General features: G+C 31.1%; 3 protein-coding genes and 5 non-coding genes across 8 annotated transcripts; 3 read left to right on the top strand and 5 right to left on the bottom strand.

Annotated features, from left to right (window-relative positions):
- Nucleotides 1–446: 446 nt before the first annotated feature.
- Nucleotides 447–960, top strand: LOC106351732 (putative defensin-like protein 307). Its single transcript, XM_013791490.3, has 2 exons — nt 447–547; nt 672–960. Exons 1-2 carry the CDS (start codon nt 499–501, stop codon nt 908–910), a joined length of 288 nt encoding a protein of 95 aa, XP_013646944.2. The 5' UTR covers nt 447–498; the 3' UTR covers nt 911–960.
- Nucleotides 505–599, bottom strand: LOC125590998. Its single transcript, XR_007326989.1, has one exon. It is a non-coding gene; the product is annotated as a small nucleolar RNA R20 (small nucleolar RNA).
- Nucleotides 961–3,344: 2,384 nt separating the features above from the next.
- Nucleotides 3,345–3,884, top strand: LOC125590031 (putative defensin-like protein 307). Its single transcript, XM_048762916.1, has 2 exons — nt 3,345–3,475; nt 3,596–3,884. Exons 1-2 carry the CDS (start codon nt 3,427–3,429, stop codon nt 3,832–3,834), a joined length of 288 nt encoding a protein of 95 aa, XP_048618873.1. The 5' UTR covers nt 3,345–3,426; the 3' UTR covers nt 3,835–3,884.
- Nucleotides 3,433–3,527, bottom strand: LOC125590997. The gene has a single exon (XR_007326988.1). It is a non-coding gene; the product is annotated as a small nucleolar RNA R20 (small nucleolar RNA).
- A 1,404-nt stretch (nt 3,885–5,288) lies between the features above and the next one.
- LOC111198909 (putative defensin-like protein 307) lies at nt 5,289–5,791 on the top strand. Its single transcript, XM_048762918.1, has 2 exons — nt 5,289–5,382; nt 5,503–5,791. Exons 1-2 carry the CDS (start codon nt 5,334–5,336, stop codon nt 5,739–5,741), a joined length of 288 nt encoding a protein of 95 aa, XP_048618875.1. The 5' UTR covers nt 5,289–5,333; the 3' UTR covers nt 5,742–5,791.
- On the bottom strand, nt 5,340–5,434 carry LOC125591000. The gene has a single exon (XR_007326991.1). It is a non-coding gene; the product is annotated as a small nucleolar RNA R20 (small nucleolar RNA).
- A 1,455-nt stretch (nt 5,792–7,246) lies between the features above and the next one.
- LOC125591002 lies at nt 7,247–7,347 on the bottom strand. The gene has a single exon (XR_007326993.1). It is a non-coding gene; the product is annotated as a small nucleolar RNA R20 (small nucleolar RNA).
- A 12,136-nt stretch (nt 7,348–19,483) lies between these two features.
- On the bottom strand, nt 19,484–19,581 carry LOC125590996. Its single transcript, XR_007326987.1, has one exon. It is a non-coding gene; the product is annotated as a small nucleolar RNA R20 (small nucleolar RNA).
- Between the last annotated feature and the right edge of the window lie 1,916 nt (nt 19,582–21,497).

The following is a 21,497-nucleotide window of genomic DNA, read 5'->3' as shown; positions in this document are numbered from 1 at the left end:
ATTATGTAAAACAAGTTACAAAACAATAGTGTTTTAAAGTTTCATGATATAAAATATCAAATTATAAATAATATTTTTAATAACTTTTTATATTAACTAATTATACAGAATTATAAGAAATACAACTATACAAGCATCGATGTGCGCATAAAACTCTTATCATATTTTTAAAAGGTAATTTCAGAGTAGTACATTAATTGGACACTGATACTCTTTCCTAAGTACATATGATTTAACATTAAAATTTATCAGATACGGTTGATGTATTGGCTAAGATATTAGCTGATAATAAATAAGAATATTTTACCGTTCACAAAAGAAAAGAAAGAAATTATTAAGCAATGAAACACAATTATAAAACATATTGTTTTAAAAGTGAAAGAAATAACATATTATTCATGGTTAGAAAACTCTTATTTTCTAACAGTTATAAATAGTTTCTGTAAGCACATCATGTAGTCATTTAAAAAGAAAAGAAACTAACTAGCACAACAAAAAATGGAGAAAACAGCTTTGATATTCGTTGGTATTCTACTTCTTTCAACGTGTGAGTAAATGAAGTTGTATTTTTCTATTATAATAAATTATTCATCTACCTCATCAGCAGGTTACATTATTATATATATATATACATTAATACATACAACGTCAATATACATGATTTTGTACAGGTACACCGATTCTGGCACGTACTTGTGCGAAGAACTCCGATTGTGCTTCAGTCACATGTCCATCCTCAAAACCCGTTTGTTTTAATCGTACTTGTGAATGCCCTCCTGACAAGTATAGGGCATTACCTGATAATACCAACTGTGGCGTGGCTGCTTGCTTTGACTATTGCAAGGCAAAAGGAGAAGTAGCTTATGCTTGTATTTTAAACTTTTGTTATTGTCGCAAACCTCCTATGTAGAGTTTACAAAGAGATTACATTCTACTAATATAAAACAAGTTCCTTAAAAATATTGAAGCTTTCTATTTTAAATTATATTATAATAAATTAATTTATTTTATGCAAAATTTTAAATTTAAAAAAAAATAGATTTACCACTAAATCAAAATTATTTTCTAACATGAATAAAAAATAAAGCATATTTATTTATACAAATATCACTATAATTAAGTTGATACTAAGTTAATTTAAGTTTTCAATAAAATTTAGATCAAATAAATCTAGAATCTAAATCTATTCAACAAGACGGATATAGGATATTTTTCATTTTTATAGTTAGACATACGATGAAATAAAGCGGATCTATAAGAAAAGAAATACCTATAATAGCATTAAAACTTTTGTCAGAAAAATAACCTCTAAAGAGAAAAAAATGACCAAAATGAATGTTTAGTTTAATAAAAATAAACTACGAATAGTACAAAATTATATTATTTTGTTGTATGTTTGTTAGTTTACTATTGATGTTCTTATGTTTGTGAATTCAGTACAAGAAAATATTAGCTAATTTGAATTATAAAAAACATTAAAATAAAATTTGAAACATATAAAAGATGGATTAAACCATTTAGAAATCATCAAAAGTTAATGCAAAATGGATATTTAGAAATTTTAAATTCAAATAGAAAATAAAATAAATATATATATTAACTTAGGGCATCCTAGACCTATGAAAAGATTCATACTAATCCTCAAAGGTGCAGTCCGTAGATAGATTTTCTTTTCGAGTATTCAAATGAGCCCAAAGTATCAATATTCATAAATTGTTTCATAGAAAATATAAAATAATTTAAATCAGAGTAATACAACTTAAAATCATATCACATTAAATTTACAACTTTATTTTCTTAAAAGTAAATCAGTGAAATAAGCACAACAATGTTTTGTACCAAATTTTTTGAAATTTATTAATTACTAACGATAAATTAATATACATATAAAATAATTATGTAAAACAAGTTACAAAACAATAGTGTTTTAAAGTTTCATGATATAAAATATCAAATTATAAATAATATTTTGAATAACTTTTTATATTAACTAATTATACTGAATTATAAGAAATACAACTATACAAGCATCCATGTGCGCATAAAACTCTTATCATATTTTTAAAAGGTAACTAGATTAAGATCCGCGCCTTGCGTGGGATAAACATTATATATATAAATTATTTTATATATTATATGTTCTTACATATTATGAAATAATAAATATATATAAAATAATTAAAAGTCAGTAACTATTACATATAAAATTAAATTGGTGCGAACGTATAAATCAATTTTATTAATCCAAACAATTTTTTTAAAAAATTTGATAGGATATGTAATTAAATTTAAATGAGATTAACATACATAGAATATTTTTAATATTAATGTCTATTTTTTTAAAATGATGCTTTCTACTCATATATTTTTTTTGATCATGTGTATCTTTAATAGCAAAAACTTTAAATTACAGATAACAAAATTTTCATTCTGGGATTAATAATTTTAGTAATTGATAATTTTTTAAAAAATTATAAATGTTAGTTCAAAACTTTTATCAAAAAAAATTAAACAAAGTAAATTTTGAAACTAAAATATTTATTTATTCAATATGGTTTATAGTTTAATTTAGAATGATATATATACATATATATTTTAAATCTTAATGATTAATTAAATTAGACTTTTACTTATATGATTTTGTAAATATTTGTATTTTGTCATAACAAAAATTTTAAACCATGGATCGCAAAATTTGAATGTGAGATTTTTAACAGTTTTAGTAATTTATAGTCATTTTTTAAAATTCAAAATATAAAATATACAGAAAAATCTAAATTTTTATAATATGGTTATTGTGTTTAAAAAAAATTATTTTAATAGTTTTAAATTGAACAAATTTGATAGAAGATACTTTTTTTTATCAGATCTTTATTATTCAAAATCATTAATTGTCATATATACTTTACCCACATCAGGCAATTCCTTAATCTTTATTTACGGAAATAATAAATGATATTAATAATGAATTTATGGTTAGTTTAATAAAAAAACTTATTATATAATTAGATGAACCAACCTATTTCTCTAATAATTCTAAGAATCATCCTAGTGATGATATGTGGCTACAAAAAGAAGTTGTAATGTTTCACAAATAATATATAGGGGATTTCAGAATAGTACATTAATTGGACACTGATACTAATTCTTAAGTACATGATTTAACATTAAAATTTATCAGATACGGTTGATGTATTAGCTAAGATATTAGCTGATAATAAATAAGAATATTGACCTTTCACAAAAGAAAAGAAAGAAATTATTAAGCAATGAAACACAATTATAAAACATATTGTTTTAAAAGTGAAAGAAATAACATATTATTCATGGTTAGAAAACTCTTATTTTCTAACAGTTATAAATAGTTTCTGTCAGCACATCATGTAGTCATTTAAAAAGAAAAGAGACTAACTAGCACAACAAAAAATGGAGAAAACAGCTTTGATATTCGTTGGTATTCTACTTCTTTCAACGTGTGAGTAAATGAAGTTGTATTTTTCTATTATAATAAATTATTCATCTACCTCATCAGCAGGTTACATTATTATATATATACATTAATACATACAACGTCAATATACATGATTTTGTACAGGTACACCGATTCTGGCACGTACTTGTGCGAAGAACTCCGATTGTGCTTCAGTCACATGTCCATCCTCAAAACCCGTTTGTTTTAATGGTACTTGTGAATGCCCTCCTGACAAGTATAGGGCATTACCTGATAATACCAACTGTGGCGTGGCTGCTTGCTTTGACTATTGCAAGGCAAAAGGAGAAGTAGCTTATGCTTGTATTTTAAACTTTTGTTATTGTCGCAAACCTCCTATGTAGAGTTTACAAAGAGATTACATTCTACTAATATAAAACAAGTTCCTTAAAAATATTGAAGCTTTCTATTTTAAATTATATTATAATAAATTAATTTATTTTATGCAAAATTTTAAATTTTTTAAAAAATAGATTTACCACTAAATCAAAATTATTTTCTAACATGAATAAAAAATAAAGCATATTTATTTATACAAATATCACTATAATTAAGTTGATACTATGTTAATTTAAGTTTTCAATAACATTTAGATCAAATAAATCTAGAATCTAAATCTATTCAACAAGACGGATATAGGACATTTTTCATTTTTATAGTTAGACATACGATGAAATAAAGCGGATCTATAAGAAAAGAAATACCTATAATAGCATTAAAAACTTTTGTCAGAAAAATAACCTCTAAAGAGAAAAAAAATCACCAAAATGAATGTTTAGTTTAATAAAAATAAACTACGAATAGTACAAAATTATATTATTTTGTTGTATGTTTGTTAGTTTACTATTGATGTTCTTATGTTTGTGAATTCAGTACAAGAAAATATTAGCTAATTTGAATTATAAAAAACACTAAAATAAAAGTTGAAACATATAAAAGATGGATTAAACCATTTAGAAATCATCAAAAGTTAATGCAAAATGGATATTTAGAAATTTTAAATTCAAATAGAAAATAAAATAAATATATATATATTAACTTAGGGCATCCTAGACCTATGAAAAGATTCATACTAATCCTCAAAGGTGCAGTCCGTAGATAGATTTTCTTTTCGAGTATTCAAATGAGCCCAAAGTATCAATATTCATAAATTGTTTCATAGAAAATATAAAATAATTTAAATCAGAGTAATACAACTTAAAATCATATCACATTAAATTTACAACTTTATTTTCTTAAAAGTAAATCAGCGAAATAAGCACAATAATGTTTTGTACCAAAATTTTTGAAATTTATTAATTACTAACGATAAATTAATATAAATATAAAATATAATATAATTATGTTAAACAAGTTACAAAAACAATAGTGTTTTAAAATTTCATGATATATAATATCAAATTATAAATAATATATTTAATAACTTTTTATATTAACTAATTATTAATTATACACAATTATAAGAAATACAACTATACAAGCATCGATGTGCTCATAAAACTCTTATCATATTTTTAAAAAGTAATTTCAGAGTAGTACAGTACATTGGACACTGATACTCTTTCCTAAGTACATGATTTAACATTAAAATTTATCAGATACAATTGATGTATTAGTTAAGATATTAGCTGATAATAAATGAGAATATTGACTTTTCACAAAAGAAAAGAAAGAAATTATTAAGCAATGAAACACAATTATAAAACATATTGTTTTAAAAGTGAAAGAAATAACATATTATTCATGGCTAGAAAACTCTTATTTTCTAACAGTTATAAATAGTTTCTGTCAGCACATCATGTAGTCATTTAAAAAGAAAAGAGACTAACTAGCACAACAAAAAATGGAGAAAACAGTTTTGATATTCGTTGGTATTCTACTTCTTTCAACGTGTGAGTAAATGAAGTTGTATTTTTCTATTATAATAAATTATTCATCTACCTCATCAGCAGGTTACATTATTATTTATATACATTAATACATACAACGTCAATATACATGATTTTGTACAGGTACACCGATTCTGGCACGTACTTGTGCGAAGAACTCCGATTGTGCTTCAGTCACATGTCCATCCTCAAAACCCGTTTGTTTTAATGGTACTTGTGAATGCCCTCCTGACAAGTATAGGGCATTACCTGATAATACCAACTGTGGCGTGGCTGCTTGCTTTGACTATTGCAAGGCAAAAGGAGAAGTAGCTTATGCTTGTATTTTAAACTTTTGTTATTGTCGCAAACCTCCTATGTAGAGTTTACAAAGAGATTACATTCTACTAATATAAAACAAGTTCCTTAAAAATATTGAAGCTTTCTATTTTAAATTATATTATAATAAATTAATTTATTTTATGCAAAATTTTAAATTTTTTAAAAAATAGATTTACCACTAAATCAAAATTATTTTCTAACATGAATAAAAAATAAAGCATATTTATTTATACAAATATCACTATAATTAAGTTGATACTAAGTTAATTTAAGTTTTCAATAACATTTAGATCAAATAAATCTAGAATCTAAATCTATTCAACAAGACGGATATAGGACATTTTTCATTTTTATAGTTAGACATACGATGAAATAAAGCGGATCTATAAGAAAAGAAATACCTATAATAGCATTAAAAACTTTTGTCAGAAAAATAACCTCTAAAGAGAAAAAAAATCACCAAAATGAATGTTTAGTTTAATAAAAATAAACTATGAATAGTACAAAATTATATTATTTTGTTGTATGTTTGTTAGTTTACTATTGATGTTCTTATGTTTGTGAATTCATTACAAGAAAATATTAGCTAATTTGAATTATAAAAAACACTAAAATAAAAGTTGAAACATATAAAAGATGGATTAAACCATTTAGAAATCATCAAAAGTTAATGCAAAATGGATATTTAGAAATTTTAAATTCAAATAGAAAATAAAATAAATAAATATATATTAACTTAGGGCATCCTAGACCTATGAAAAGATTCATACTAATCCTCAAAGGTGCAGTCCGTAGATAGATTTTCTTTTCGAGTATTCAAATGAGCCCAAAGTATCAATATTCATAAATTGTTTCATAGAAAATATAAAATAATTTAAATCAGAGTAATACAACTTAAAATCATATCACATTAAATTTACAACTTTATTTTCTTAAAAGTAAATCAGCGAAATAAGCACAATAATGTTTTGTACCAAATGTTTTGAAATTTATTAATTACTAACGATAAATTAATATAAATATAAAATATAATACAATTATGTTAAACAAGTTACAAAAACAATAGTGTTTTAAAATTTCATGATATATAATATCAAATTATAAATAATATATTTAATAACTTTTTATATTAACTAATTATTAATTATACACAATTATAAGAAATACAACTATACAAGCATCGATGTGCTCATAAAACTCTTATCATATTTTTAAAAAGTAATTTCAGAGTAGTACAGTACATTGGACACTGATACTCTTTCCTAAGTACATGATTTAACATTAAAATTTATCAGATACAATTGATGTATTAGTTAAGATATTAGCTGATAATAAATGAGAATATTGACCTTTCACAAAAGAAAAGAAAGAAATTATTAAGCAATGAAACACAATTATAAAACATATTGTTTTAAAAGTGAAAGAAATAACATATTATTCATGGTTAGAAAACTCTTATTTTCTAACAGTTATAAATAGTTTCTGTAAGCAGACCATGTAGTCATTCAAAAAGAAAAGAGACTAACTAGCACAACAAAAAATGGAGAAAACAGCTTTGATATTCGTTGGTATTCCACTTCTTTCAACGTGTGAGTAAATGAAGTTTTATTTTTCTACTAGGGAGATGTCCGCGCAAAAATATTGTTTTATTATTGCTAAGAGCATGATTTTTTGGATAATGTAATTTTGTTGTCGTTTTTATTTGTCAAGAGTATTACTTGGTATTTTTAGTGTGTTTTATGTAGTAGGTGATATATTAATATATTTTGTGTTTGTTTTTTTGAATAATTTGTTTTTGTTTGTATAGTACTTGTTAGTAGTGAAGTGAGCCTCTAACGTAAAAGAATATTGAATTTCAATAACTTTGTATTTACGCATTTGTTGATTATAAGATTAACGGTTTCAGCGTCAAAATTGTATTTTATTTTATTTTATTTTTTTGAAAATTATAACTATGTTTTATGCCCTCTCCCCATATTTTGACCTTGAGCTGTCACCGTCTATGTATTTCCTTACCTTTCTGGTGTGCGATAGTTCTCACCATCACCGGAAAAAGATTCACCTCTTTCTCTTATTCTTCCTTGCCTTCTTCACATGTGAGATTATATGGTATTTGTTGTAGATCAGGTTTATGAGTTTTCAGTTGTTCGGTTGATTCTCACGGCATTGTAGGCTGTTCCAGTCAATATTGACAGGTCCTCTTCTTCCTTAGATTTCAGCTGATGTTTGGAACTGCGTCTCTTTGGTTGGGCCAGAGTTTAGTCGTCTTTTATGTTGTATTCATCGTTGTTGGCTTACCGTCAATAGTGTCTCTGTTCGTCTTGGTTTTCAAGATCTATTTTTCGGTGTTCTGATTTATATGTTCTCTTTTATATCTCGAGGACGGCTCCATAGTTTGCTGATTTCATTTCGTCTCCCTTTCCCTCTCTATTCTCGCATCTCTTTGCAGCTTTCATCGTATCTCTGGTGGCTCTCCCTTTCACCATGTTTGCCACTTCAGGTTTGGATAATGTTTTCGTTCGTGTATGCTATGTGGGCTTGGAAGGTTATTTATGGTCTCAAGTTTAGTCTCTGATTTCTCAGTGGTTGTCTTTTGTTCTCCCTCTCTCAAGTTGTTTCTTTTCTTTCTATATTTCTCTTGGTATAGGTGTGCGGAGTTAGTCTCTTGGATCTTTGGTCCCTTCTATCCAGAACTTTGTGGTTTTGCACTTGCATGGCCATCTTGTATGTTTTTGTTTAGTTTGTGAGGTATTTCTTACCTTTTAGCTACTGGTTGTGATTCCAGTGCTTTAGTCATATATCATCCTGCTTCTTGGTGGATTTGGCCTTTCGATTATTATTCTTTCTTTGTCCCGCTTTCTTGGTTATTTGCGTTGATGCTCTAGTTTCTTATTCTTAGTTTGATTTTCTTATGATATTAATAGTGAAATAAATATATAATTTGTAAATGAAATAATAAAAATTAGTAAATAATAAAATGGTGAAAGTTTATGCTATTTTGAATTGTGAATAAATTAAATATTTAAAATATATTTTTTATTCTTTTATTTATTTCTTGAATTTTAGGGACCAATAAATATGAGAAAGATTATATAGTACATAATTAGAAATTGATGGAGCAAATTGCAATAATTTAAATGAAAAAAGATTTAAAAAAAAACATGAGGACACATGTCAATAAACACCCCTTCCACATGTTATAAGAAGGAAAAAGCCAACTTTATATATATAGATTGTAATTAATTATTCATCGACCTCATCAGCAGCAGGTTACATTATTATATATATACATTAATACATACAACGTCAGTATACATGATATCGTACAGGTACACCGATTCTGGCACGTACTTGTGCGAAGAACTCCGATTGTGCTTCAGTCACATGTTCATCCTCAAAACCCGTTTGTTTTGATGGTAACTGTGAATGCCCTCCTGACAAGTATATGGCATTACCTGATGATACCAACTGTGGTGTTGCTACTTGCATTGACTATTACAAGGCAAAAGGAGAAGTAGCTTATGCTTGTATTTTGAACCGTTGTTATTATCGCAAACCTCCTATGTAGAGTTTACAAAGAGATTACATTCTACTAATATAAAAAAAGTTCCTTAAAAATATTGAAGCTTTCTATTTTAAATTATATTATAATAAATTAATTTATTTTATGCAAAATTTTAAATTTTTTAAAAAATAGATTTACCACTAAATCAAAATTATTTTCTAACATGAATAAAAAATAAATCATATTTATTTATACAAATATCACTATAATTAAGTTGATACTAAGTTAATTTAAGTTTTCAATAACATTTAGATCAAATAAATCTAGAATCTAAATCTATTCAACAAGACGGATATAGGACATTTTTCATTTTTATAGTTAGACATACGATGAAATAAAGCGGATCTATAAGAAAAGAAATACCTATAATAGCATTAAAAACTTTTGTCAGAAAAATAACCTCTAAAGAGAAAAAAATCACCAAAATGAATGTTTAGTTTAATAAAAATAAACTACGAATAGTACAAAATTATATTATTTTGTTGTATGTTTGTTAGTTTACTATTGATGTTCTTATGTTTGTGAATTCAGTACAAGAAAATATTAGCTAATTTGAATTATAAAAAACATTAAAATAAAATTTGAAACATATAAAAGATGGATTAAACCATTTAGAAATCATCAAAAGTTAATGCAAAATGGATATTTAGAAATTTTAAATTCAAATAGAAAATAAAATAAATATATATATTAACTTAGGGCATCCTAGACCTATGAAAAGATTCATACTAATCCTCAAAGGTGCAGTCCGTAGATAGATTTTCTTTTCGAGTATTCAAATGAGCCCAAAGTATCAATATTCATAAATTGTTTCACAGAAAATATAAAATAATTTAAATCAGAGTAATACAACTTAAAATCATATCACATTAAATTTACAACTTTATTTTCTTAAAAGTAAATCAGTGAAATAAGCACAACAATGTTTTGTACCAAAATTTTTGAAATTTATTAATTACTAACGATAAATTAATATACATATAAAATAATTATGTAAAACAAGTTACAAAACAATAGTGTTTTAAAGTTTCATGATATAAAATATCAAATTGTAAATAATATTTTTAATAACTTTTTATATTAACTAATTATACAGAATTATAAGAAATACAACTATACAAGCATCGATGTGCGCATAAAACTCTTATCATATTTTTAAAAGGTAACTAGATTAAGATCCGTGCCTTGCGTGGGATAAACATTATATATATAAATTATTTTATATATTATATGTTCTTACATATTATGAAATAATAAATATATATAAAATAATTAAAAGTCAGTAACTATTGCATATAAAATTAATGTGTTTTTCTTAATGTGTTTCCCTTACTGCAAAAACAGGTGAAGAAGCAACGTTTGAGTATATTTTTTTGTCAACAACGTTTTAAGTATTTTAATCGAACTAAAGTTAAATTGAACTGAACCAATAAAACAATCGGTCTTTTTCTTTGCTAAATAAATAAGCTGAAAGTAAGTAAATATAAATACTGCTCTTTCAGTCATTACTTGGTTACTTAATTTAGTCAAAAGTTACGGTCAATTATGTTGGTGTCAGTGAATCTTGACATATTTAAAAATAAAAAAGGAATCTCAAAATAATATATTGTACACAGATACTCTTTTTCCTAAATGATTTTTCTAATTCATTATATAAATGTAATCTTAACATTTTTCTTGCTAAACAAAGAATGTATTAAATTCTAATACAACTAATACTTATTTAATGTTTAATATTAATTGGGAAATATTTTGATTTCATATATAATTTTATTTATCTTAAATATATTAACTAGGTAGAGATATGTGTTTTGCACGGAGTGAGATTAACTTTATATTTACAAAAAAAAGTAAAACTTTTTTAAATATGGTTTCTAAATTTACAATATAAAATGTTAAATATTAAAATTAATTACATGGAATAATATGTATGTAAAAGTTCTGCCCATTTTATGATTCGTGTTTTTATTTTTCTTTTCCAGAAAATACGGTAGACCAACCTTTTATAATCAGCCATTTAAAACTTTGGGAAAAGAAGATCGTATAAAAAGGTAAGAGTTTATGAATGCGATGAAATGCATTATGATATAGGTTGATGTTTATATAGAAGAACCGATTGGTAGCACAATTAATGCAAAAATTTCGGTAATAAAATTGGGTATATACGACACTAAATAAATAATATTGATGTAAAAAAACGAGGAATTTGTCTGTGTATTATTAGTATTATTAATGAACAATAAAAATTCCTTAAATAAGGATTACAAAGTATAGGAAAAAGGAAATTATCCAAAATCTAATACAACATGAAATAGGAAAAGATGTAAAACAGATAAATGGAAAACGTCCTAAGACTAAAGTCGGCCGAAGGATAGGCCGACTCTCTCTCCTTGGACGCCGAATCTCTCTCCTCTTGGTCACGGCCACGGCTGGGCCTAGACATGGCTCTTGGGCCTTCTCTTCTGATCTTGGTTAATAGCAATCCACTCCATGATTTATAACACTCCCCCTTGGATGCTATAACCATATGGGTTTGTATCATGCACGACGTTGCCTCATTAAAACCTCTTTAGAAAAACCAAAAACCCAAGGTGGAAAAAAAATGGAAACCGTAGACAGGAAAAAGAGTACAACACATGACACTCCCCCTGATGAAGGCATCACTGAAGATCCTTTAGCTGACGCATTCCTATCTGATGAACCAGCTTCCTGAACGTTGAGGTTGGCAGAGACTTAGTGAACAGATCGGCCGAATTGTCACTGGACCGAACCTGAACCACTTCAACTTCTTTAGCCTTCTGCGGGTCGTGGGTGAAGAAGAACTTAGGCAAGATGTGTTTTGTTCTATCTCCCTTAACGTATCCATCTTTGAGTTGAGCTATACAAGCTGCATTGTCCTCATAGATGATCGTTGGTTCTTCATTTTCCTTTCCCATGGCCAAGCCACTCTCCCTTAGGATATGGCCGGTCATGTTCCTCAACCACACAAGCTCTCGGCTTGCTTCATACATGGCTATGATATCGGCATGATTAGATGATGTTGCCACTAAGGTTTGTTTTGTGGACCGCCAACTTACTGCAGCCCCACTGTGTATAAACACATAACCTGTCTGAGATCTAGCATTATGTGGGTCAGATAAGTACCCAGCATCTGCATATCCGGCCATGTTCTCTTTTGGCCGATCGGTATAGAACAATCCGAGATCGGTTGTTCCTTGCAGATATCTGAACAGATGTTTTATTCCGTTCCAGTGCCTAAGTGTTGGACATGAAGTGAATCTAGACAGTAAACTCACGGCAAAACTTATGTCCGGTCTTGTATGGCTAGCCAAATACATTAAGGCTCCAATGGCACTTAGATAAGGTATTTCCGGCCCGAGCATATCCTCGTCCGGCTTCCTTGGTCCGAATGGATCCTTCTCAAGGTCTATGGATCTCACGACCATAGGACTCGACAAGGAATGAGCCTTGTCCATATGGAACTGCTTGAGTATCTTTTCTGTATATGTCTTTTGATGCACAAGGATTCCATTATCCACATACTCAAATTGCAGTCCCAAACAGAACTTAGTTTTTCCTAAGTCTTTCATTTCGAATTCTTTCTTTAGACATTCGACCGTTTGGGAAATCTCTCCAGGGGTTCCAATTACATTCAGGTCGTCCACATAGACAGACATAATCACGAAGCCCTTGCTGTCAAATCTCTTTATAAAGATACATGAACTTATTGGATCGTTCTTATAACCCTCTTTCATTAGGTACTCTGATAATCTGTTGTACCACATTCGACCTGATTGTTTCAAACCATACAAGGCTTTATTCAGCTTAATACAATGCTGTTCTCGAGAACCTTTCTTATCTTTGAGCTCAATACCCTCTGGAACTCTCATATGAATTTCATTATCCAGTGGACCGTATAGATACGCAGTTACTACATCCATTAGGCGCAGATCAAGCTTCTCTTTCACAGCCAGACTGATCAAGTATCGTAATGTAGTTGCGTCCACCACAGGGGAATAAGTTTTCTCATAATCTATTCCTGGTCTCTGTGAGAATCCTTGTGCTACAAGCCGTGCTTTGTATCTCACTACTTCTCCTTTCTCATTTCTCTTTCTCACAAAGACCCATTTGTATCCTACTGGTTTGACATCTCTAGGTGTCACGGTTATAGGGCCAAAAACGCCTCTTTTCTTTAATGATTCTAACTCCACGTTTATAGCTTCTTTCCATTTGATCCAATCTGATCTTTGCATGCATTCATATATGGACGTGGGTTATAGATCCTCATCTTTTTCCATGATCTCAAGTGCTACTTTATAAGAAAATATATCATCGACGTCGATATCATTTCTGTTCCATTTCGTTCCAGACATTATATGATTTATAGAGATCTCTTGATTGTTCGGCCCTTGTGTCCCATGAAGTTCGGCGTCCCGAACCCCATTATTTGGAATAGTCGGATCATTTGGTGTGGCCGGCTCACTTGGGTTGACCGTCTGGGTCGGCTCGACCGGTCCATCAATGTTCTGGACGGTTTCCTTGATGCTCTCGGATTCAGCACCTCTGTTGGACTTCCGAGGCTGTTTATCTTTGGAACCAATAGGTCTACCACGTTTGAGACGTTGTTTAGACTCTGTAGCCACTTGACCTTGTCCCTTCTGGACATCTATTCGTATTGGTGCATTACAAGCCGGGATATACGATTTTGTCACTCGATTTGGGTCAGCAAATGAATCTGGCAGTTGATTAGCTAGCTTTTGAAGATGTATAATCTTTTGGACTTCCATATCACATTCTTTAGTCCGAGGATCTTGCCAAGATATTGATGGTCGAGACCATTCGATTTCTTTGCTCAAACGGTCGTTATCTCCCCCTAAGGTCGGATATGTGGACTCATCAAACTGTGAGTCTGCGTATCTAGCCTTAAACAAATCATCGGTTGTTGGCTCAAGATACTTTATAATGATCGGAGAGTCATATCCTACGTATATTCCCATCCTCCTTTGTGGTCCCATTTTCGTTCTCTGTGGTGGAGCAATTGGAACGTAGACGGCACATCCAAATGTTTTGATGTGAGACACATCTGGCTCATGACCCGTGAGTAACTGGGATGGCGAATATCTATGCTCACTAGATGCCCTGATGCGAATCAGTTCTGCTGCATGTAATACGGCATGTCCCCACGCTGATACCGGGAGCTGAGACCGCATGAGCAATGGTCTGGCTATCAGTTGGATACATTTAATGAATGATTCGGCCAAGCCATTCTGTGTATGTACATGTGCCACAGAGTGTTCTACACTTACCCCCATGGACATACAGTAGTCATTAAACGTCTGGGACGTAAACTCACCAGCATTGTCTAGACGTATAGTCTTTAAAGGAAAATCTGGAAAGTGTGCTCTCAGTCTTATTATCTGAGCAAGCAGGCGTGCAAATGCCAAGTTCCGTGTGGACAGTAGACAGACATGCGACCATCTGGTCGATGCATCAATCAGGACCATGAAATACCGAAACGTCCCACTAGGTGGGTGTATTGGTCCACATATGTCTCCCTGAATCCTTTCCAGAAAATTTATAATCTCTTTATTAACTTTGGCTGGTGACGGCCTGGTTATGAGTTTCCCTTGTGCACATGCTGCACATGTGAGATTGCATGGGACAACTTCTTTGTACGTGTGCCCTCGTGAGTTCATCATCAACTTTCGCATCATGTTAGTACCGGGATGGCCAAGCCAGTTATGCTATAAGGTGAAATTGTCGCAGGTATTAGCCTCGATCATACTGACCTTTGCATAGTATAGGCCAGTAGACATTGCAGGTAAGGTTTCTAGGATCCTATTATAGCCTTTGGTGATCGAAATTATGTTAAGGAATTCTTTATTTCCTTCTTCCCATGTTTCAAGATGGAAACCGTTCAATCTTATGTCTTTGAAACTCAATAGGCTCCTTTTAGATCTTGGGGAATACAAGGCATTTTTGATCTCTAGATGAGTGCCCTTAGGCATCAACACATACGCCTGGCCGTGACCTTCAATCAGGCCGGCTACACATGCAATGGTGTGTACGTTTGCACTTTGCATTGTGAGATTTAAGAAATATCTTTTATTTCTAAGTATTGTGTGACTTGTGCCACTATCCACCACGAGTATGCTCATCTCGTCATTCATTTCTATAAATAAGATTTCATTTCTCAGAGACTTCAAAACTTTCATTTATTAAAGTTGCAGAACACCGAAATTAAAAACACCAAATCAATCATAAAACAATCATAAAGCAATAAAACAAGTCGTATCGAAAATTTTAGTCTTTGAGACAATCAGAAGTCTCAAAGTCCATAAAGTCGTCATTTGCAACATCGGATTCTCTATCAGCCTCATATCCGGAATCATGGACCATATGAGCCTCCGGGTTCTTGTCCTTAATACTTTCTTGGTAGAGCTCACATAAGTGCTTAGGAGTTCTACAATTCTTGGCCCAATGGTTGCTCATCCCACATCTGTGACAAACGGATTTGGTCGAGTAAGACGGTTTGGATATACCACCTCGACCTCGTCCATAACCGCCTCGGCCACGGCCGGGATTGGAACCATGACCACGATTATTGTGGTTTCCTTTCCGGCCGGCCAAGTACCTATCTCGACCGTTCGAGTAATTGTCACGGTTCCTGTCTCCACCACGGCCTTTGCCGTGTGATCTTTTATCATTCTGGATGTAATTGCACTCGTTGGGATTTTTCTTTTCAACTTCATTAGCCTCTGGTAATGGAGCAGATCCGACAGGTCTAGCTTCACTGTTCTTCATCAGGAGCTCATTGTTTGCCTCGGCCGGTAGCAGGCACGAGATCAGATCAGTGTATGTGGCGAAGCCTTTCATTCGGTACTGCTGCTGCAGGATTATGTTTGAGGAATGAAACGTAGAGAATGTTTTCTCTAGTAACTCTTCTTCGGTTACTACTTCACCACAAAGTCTCAGCATCGAGACCGTCTTAAACAAGACCGAATTGTACTCATCCACTGACTTATAATCCATGAATCTTAGATTCTTCCAGTCATTTCTGGCCTTTGGGAGTAACACCGTTTTCTGGTGATCATATCTATGCTGTAAAGCATCCCAAAGCTCTAGTGGATTTTCCATCGTAATGTACTGATCTTTTAGACCTTCAATGAGGTGATGGCGTATAATACTTATAGCCCTGTACCGATTCTTGTCGGTCTCATTATTGCCCTTGATGATTGTATCACCAAGACCTTTTGACCTTAAGCTGATCTTTGTATCTAGCGCCCACTGCAAGTAGTTATCTCCGGAGAGATTAAGGGCTGCGTAGTCTCTATTTGAGATTTTCGACATCTGAATCACATCATCATTTCAATTTAGGTTCACAATGTGATCATGTGGCCGCATGGTATAACAAGCTCGGCCACAAACTTGTCTTACGCATCTATGAGAAAATAATCAATCTAATCGACCATGGTGCCAATCAAACAAGCCGCACGACTATGTGGACAAGCAATAGGATTGGACATGTAAATCTATTTTGACCATGGTGCGAACAATCCTAATATATGATTCTACATGTACCAGGGAGATAAAGGCCACACGGCCATATGTATTTCAATGCAATCAGATTCGAATTCGTATGTTTCTACATGCTGGTCGATTTCATTAAACAATACGAATGCAATTCAATTCAAATTCATATGTAATGCAAACAACCTTAGCAATTTGATTTATGAATTTAGGGTTTCTACTTTTAAAAACTAAGGCTGCAGGCTTTAATTAAAGGTTTCAAGGCCTTTAGGATTCAAGTTCTAGATCAGATTACTTCAATCAGTCTAACAATCCTAAAACCTCAAATCAACAAACAATTCAATCAATTAAAATCGAATTCAGTCCTTTAGGTTTTAGGGTTTCGATTCCTAAATTAAGGTTTCTCAAAATCAAATCAGGAACAATCAATTTAAGTTCTAAGGAAACGATTTCTATATTTCTAGTTAAGAGATTGCCGATTTTAATCTTGTAGGTTTTAGGGTTTTTGATCAAGATCAAAGTTTCCATAATAATGGATTAGGGTTTCTGATCAATCTAGGTTCTCAAATTAAGTTATACCTTTGTTTGTAGGGGTTTAGAACCGGACCACCTTTAGAGAGAGAGAGGGGACGAACGGATGCAATCGGGTCGCGGATGGGACGATCGCGGGCTGGAGGCGTCTCGGCTGCGAGCTGCGCGGAGATCGGATTGTCTCGGGTGCGATCGCGTCTTCGGGTGTTGATCGCGAGCTGGACAGTTCTTCTGAGCTGAGAACGTGATCTGAGAACGTCTAGGATTCAAGAGGGATCAACTGAGTTCTTGGATGAACTAAGAACGTGATTAGGATTTTAGGTGTGGTCGCCGGTTTTGGCTTTTAGGGTTTAGAGGTTTCGATTTGTCTCAGGGATCTAGAGACGATCGTGCTGATAACGTGTTGTAAAAGAATGGGGAATTTGTCTGTGTATTATTAATGAACAATAGAGGTTCCTTATATAAGGATTACAAAGTATAGGAAAAATGAAATTATCCAAAACCTAATACAACATGAAATAGGAAAAGATATAAAACAGATAAATGGAAAACGTCCTAAGACTAAAGTCGGCCAAAGGATAGGCCGACTCTCTCTCCTCTTGGTCACGGCCACAGCTGGGCCTAGACATGGTTCTTGGGCCTTCTCTTCTGATCTTGGTTAATAGCAATCCACTCCATGATTTATAACAAATATCTTTTAGTTGCGCAAATTTGTTTTAATTTCCAAACGCTAAAATATTAATGTCTAACTTTACTTTAATATTTCAAACAAATATAAAAAGCGAATAAGTCTTAATAATCAATGCCATATATATTGTAATGTAATATATGTTTGAAATATATGGGAATAAATTTGATCTCCTATTTACGATTTTGAAGCAGAAAATATCTGATTTAACTAAGAGTAACTCTGATTTTTCATTATTATAATTTGGTATGTTGTTTCATCTTTTAAAATAACCGAAGCTGATTTGAACATATAATCATCATTGTTATATGTAGGAAGAAGACAATGATAGATCTGAATTTCAGGTTTATGACTATGATAGTTCAAAATATTATTAAAATATCTGATTTAGTTAATTAACACTGATTCTCCATTTTTTATTATTGTTCTAAGTAGGCTGATGATGATGACAAATGAGATGTTAAGAAATCAATGTATTCTTTTTTTAATTAACCACAGTGTTCGGCGACCGAGATCAACCGACTATTCTGTGGGTTTCAGGAATGCAATGTTAAATTATTTGGTGACCAACAAAGATCGAACTGCGGATTCACCGTATTAAAGTTATCTCTCAAATGCCACTAGCCCATGGCCGTTGGTTGAAATCAATGTATTCATGCAAATAATTTGCATGTAGTGGAAACTATGCTTATAATAAAGGGTGTAGGACCCTGCAGTAAAACCATACAAAAAAAATATTGGTCTTGTCAAGTTATGAAACACATCAGTCCGGTGGCATCTTTAGTAAATAGTTTAGTTATGAAAAGATGCAGGGCACTTTGTCCTCGTCTTCTGGTTAATAGATCATTGGGTTTCGATTACCAAGGAATAGAAACTTTACAAATAAAACCCCAAGATTGGCAGTCTATTGCTGTAATTTTATATGTATATAGTTACAATTATTCATGTTCCCAATGTGCCTATGATGTGGAACCAGGTGGCCTCTTAGCCAGTGTGTATCATCTTACGAGAATAGAATATGGTGTCAATCAAGCGGAAGAAGTTTGCATAAAAGTATTTACTCACAGGAGTAATCCTAGAATTCCATGTATGCAAAACGATATAGACGTAAATAATTTATATTTTAAAGGTTATTTTTCTAATTTGCTTCTCCTCTAATAATAAGGGAATTAAATAGATGTTATTATTAAGAACATAAATGTATTTTAATCATTTTTTAATTTGTGTGCAAAATGTCAAAGTAACAGTCTTCATGGATATAGGAAGTATATGATTGAAGCATTAAAAAATTTCAGATTTCGATTGATATATCAGTTAAGAAAATTAGCTAATAATAAATGTGAATATTGACCTTTTACAAAAGAAAAAAAATATTTTTCTTGGTTTTTAAAAAAACTTCCTTTTTACAATTATAAATACATCATTTTAGTTATGCAAAAAAAAAAAGAGACTAACACAAAAAAATGGAGAAATCAGCTTTGATATTCATTGGTATTCTACTTTTTTCAACATGTGAGTTTAAATCAAATAGTTTTTTTTTTTTTGTAATTAACTATTCGTACTCCTCATCAGCATGATTCATGATTATACATATATCAATAATATACATGATATCGATTCTGGCACGAACTGGATATCAGCCTTGCAAGAAGAACTCTGATTGTGCTAGACTCAAATGTCCGTCACCACTAGGACACCCCACTTGTGTGAAGGGTGGTTGTGAATGCCCTTTTGAAGAACATACGGTATTACCTGCAGATGATACCAACTGTGGTGTGTCTGCTTGCTTTGACTATTGCAAGGCAAAAGGAGAAGTATCTTATGCTTGTCATTTGAACCAATGCTACTGTCGCAAACCTCCCATGTAGATTTTACAAAGAATTTCAAGTCTATATATAAAAATCAAATCGAAGCTCTTTTTATGAACTAGTAATATCAGTTGTCAGTTTTCTGAAAAAAATATCAATTGTCTGGATATTTATTTAGTAGTTGTTAGGTTTTTTCACGTATTCCTTTTAAGATTTGTTCTTCCCGCACATATATTCAGAGCCGTGGGTAAGGGTTAAATGAAGTTATGCTTGTAATTGTTTAGTGGGATTGTACTATATTGTTTAAGTTTTCTTTGGCTATGATTGACTACGGTAAAACATGTTAGAGCTGAGCCTGATCTAAGAGACATGTACGAGCTTTTTAGCCATTTGTGAGCTATTTTACAGTGAAAAGAAAAATATCATGGAGATTTGTCGTAAAAATAAGAGAGGATAATTTTCTACATAAAAAAAAACAAGAACGAAATTTTTTATCATTTTTTTGGTAAATAATAAGAGACACCTTTTGTTGAAAATCTAAATCCATAAAATAGCCATCCTGTTGGATTTTTAAGTTGATGCCGCTGGGTTTCAGATATTAGCCCATGTAAAACAACTGCCGGCATAAGACCTTTGAAATGATTTTCTAGCCAAAGAAAATTTAGACACCATTGATTTTCTAAATGATTTTCTAACGAAGGAGCAAGCTTCAAGACCGCATCGCCCCTTGCCTCAGCCTCAGACCCCTGCAGATGCAATTACGGTAAGAACTGATGCAGTTTGGCTTCCGGTTAGAAACCTGGCGGGACTAGGGTGGGTCGTCCTCTCCTCTCCCTGCGATATCCCTCATAAGAATCATTTGGAGTTTGTTGCCTCACCGCTAATGGCTGAGGGCTTAGCTCTTAGAGAAGCGGTCCGTTCTTGTGCCCTTGACTACACAACAAGCGGAATTGTGTACCGGAGCTCTATGGAGTGATTTCGGATATATTATCGTTTGCAGCAGTGTTTAAGTCTGCTTATTTCTCTTGGATACCTCGTGAGAGGAACATCCTAGCTGATACTTTGGCCAAAGAAGTCTTGTTTGTAGGTGAACCTCTGGTGGTTGATGGGGCACTTATGTCTCAGAAAAAAAACGGACATTGCATAAACTAATTAGTATGAATCCCCTATATATTATTTGAGAAGCATTACAACTTCTTTTTGTAGCCACATGTCATCACTAAGATGATTCTTAGAATCATTAGAGAAATATGTTGGTCCATCTAATTATATAATAAGGTTTTTATTAAACTAACAATAAATTCATCATTAATGTACTTTATTATTTCCTTAAATAAAATTTACGGAATTGCCTAATGTGACTAAAGTATATATGGCAATTAATAATTTTGAATAATAAAGATTTGATAAAAAAATAGTATATCTTCTATCATATTTGTTTAATTTTAAACCATTAAATAAATTAAACAACCACAATAACCATATAATAAAAATTTAGATTTTTTATGTATATGTTATATTTTGAATTTTTACAAACGGCCATAAATTACTAAAACTGTTAAGAGTCTCACATTCAAATTTTATGATCCATGATTTAAAAATTTTGTTATGACAAAATACAAATGATTACAAAAATTATATAAGTAAAAAGTCTAATTTAATTAATTATTAAGAT

Source organism: Brassica napus, chromosome C7 (assembly GCF_020379485.1).
Source record: "Brassica napus cultivar Da-Ae chromosome C7, Da-Ae, whole genome shotgun sequence".
In the NCBI taxonomy this organism is placed as follows: domain Eukaryota; kingdom Viridiplantae; phylum Streptophyta; class Magnoliopsida; order Brassicales; family Brassicaceae; genus Brassica; species Brassica napus.
This window is presented reverse-complemented; position numbering and strand designations above follow the sequence as displayed.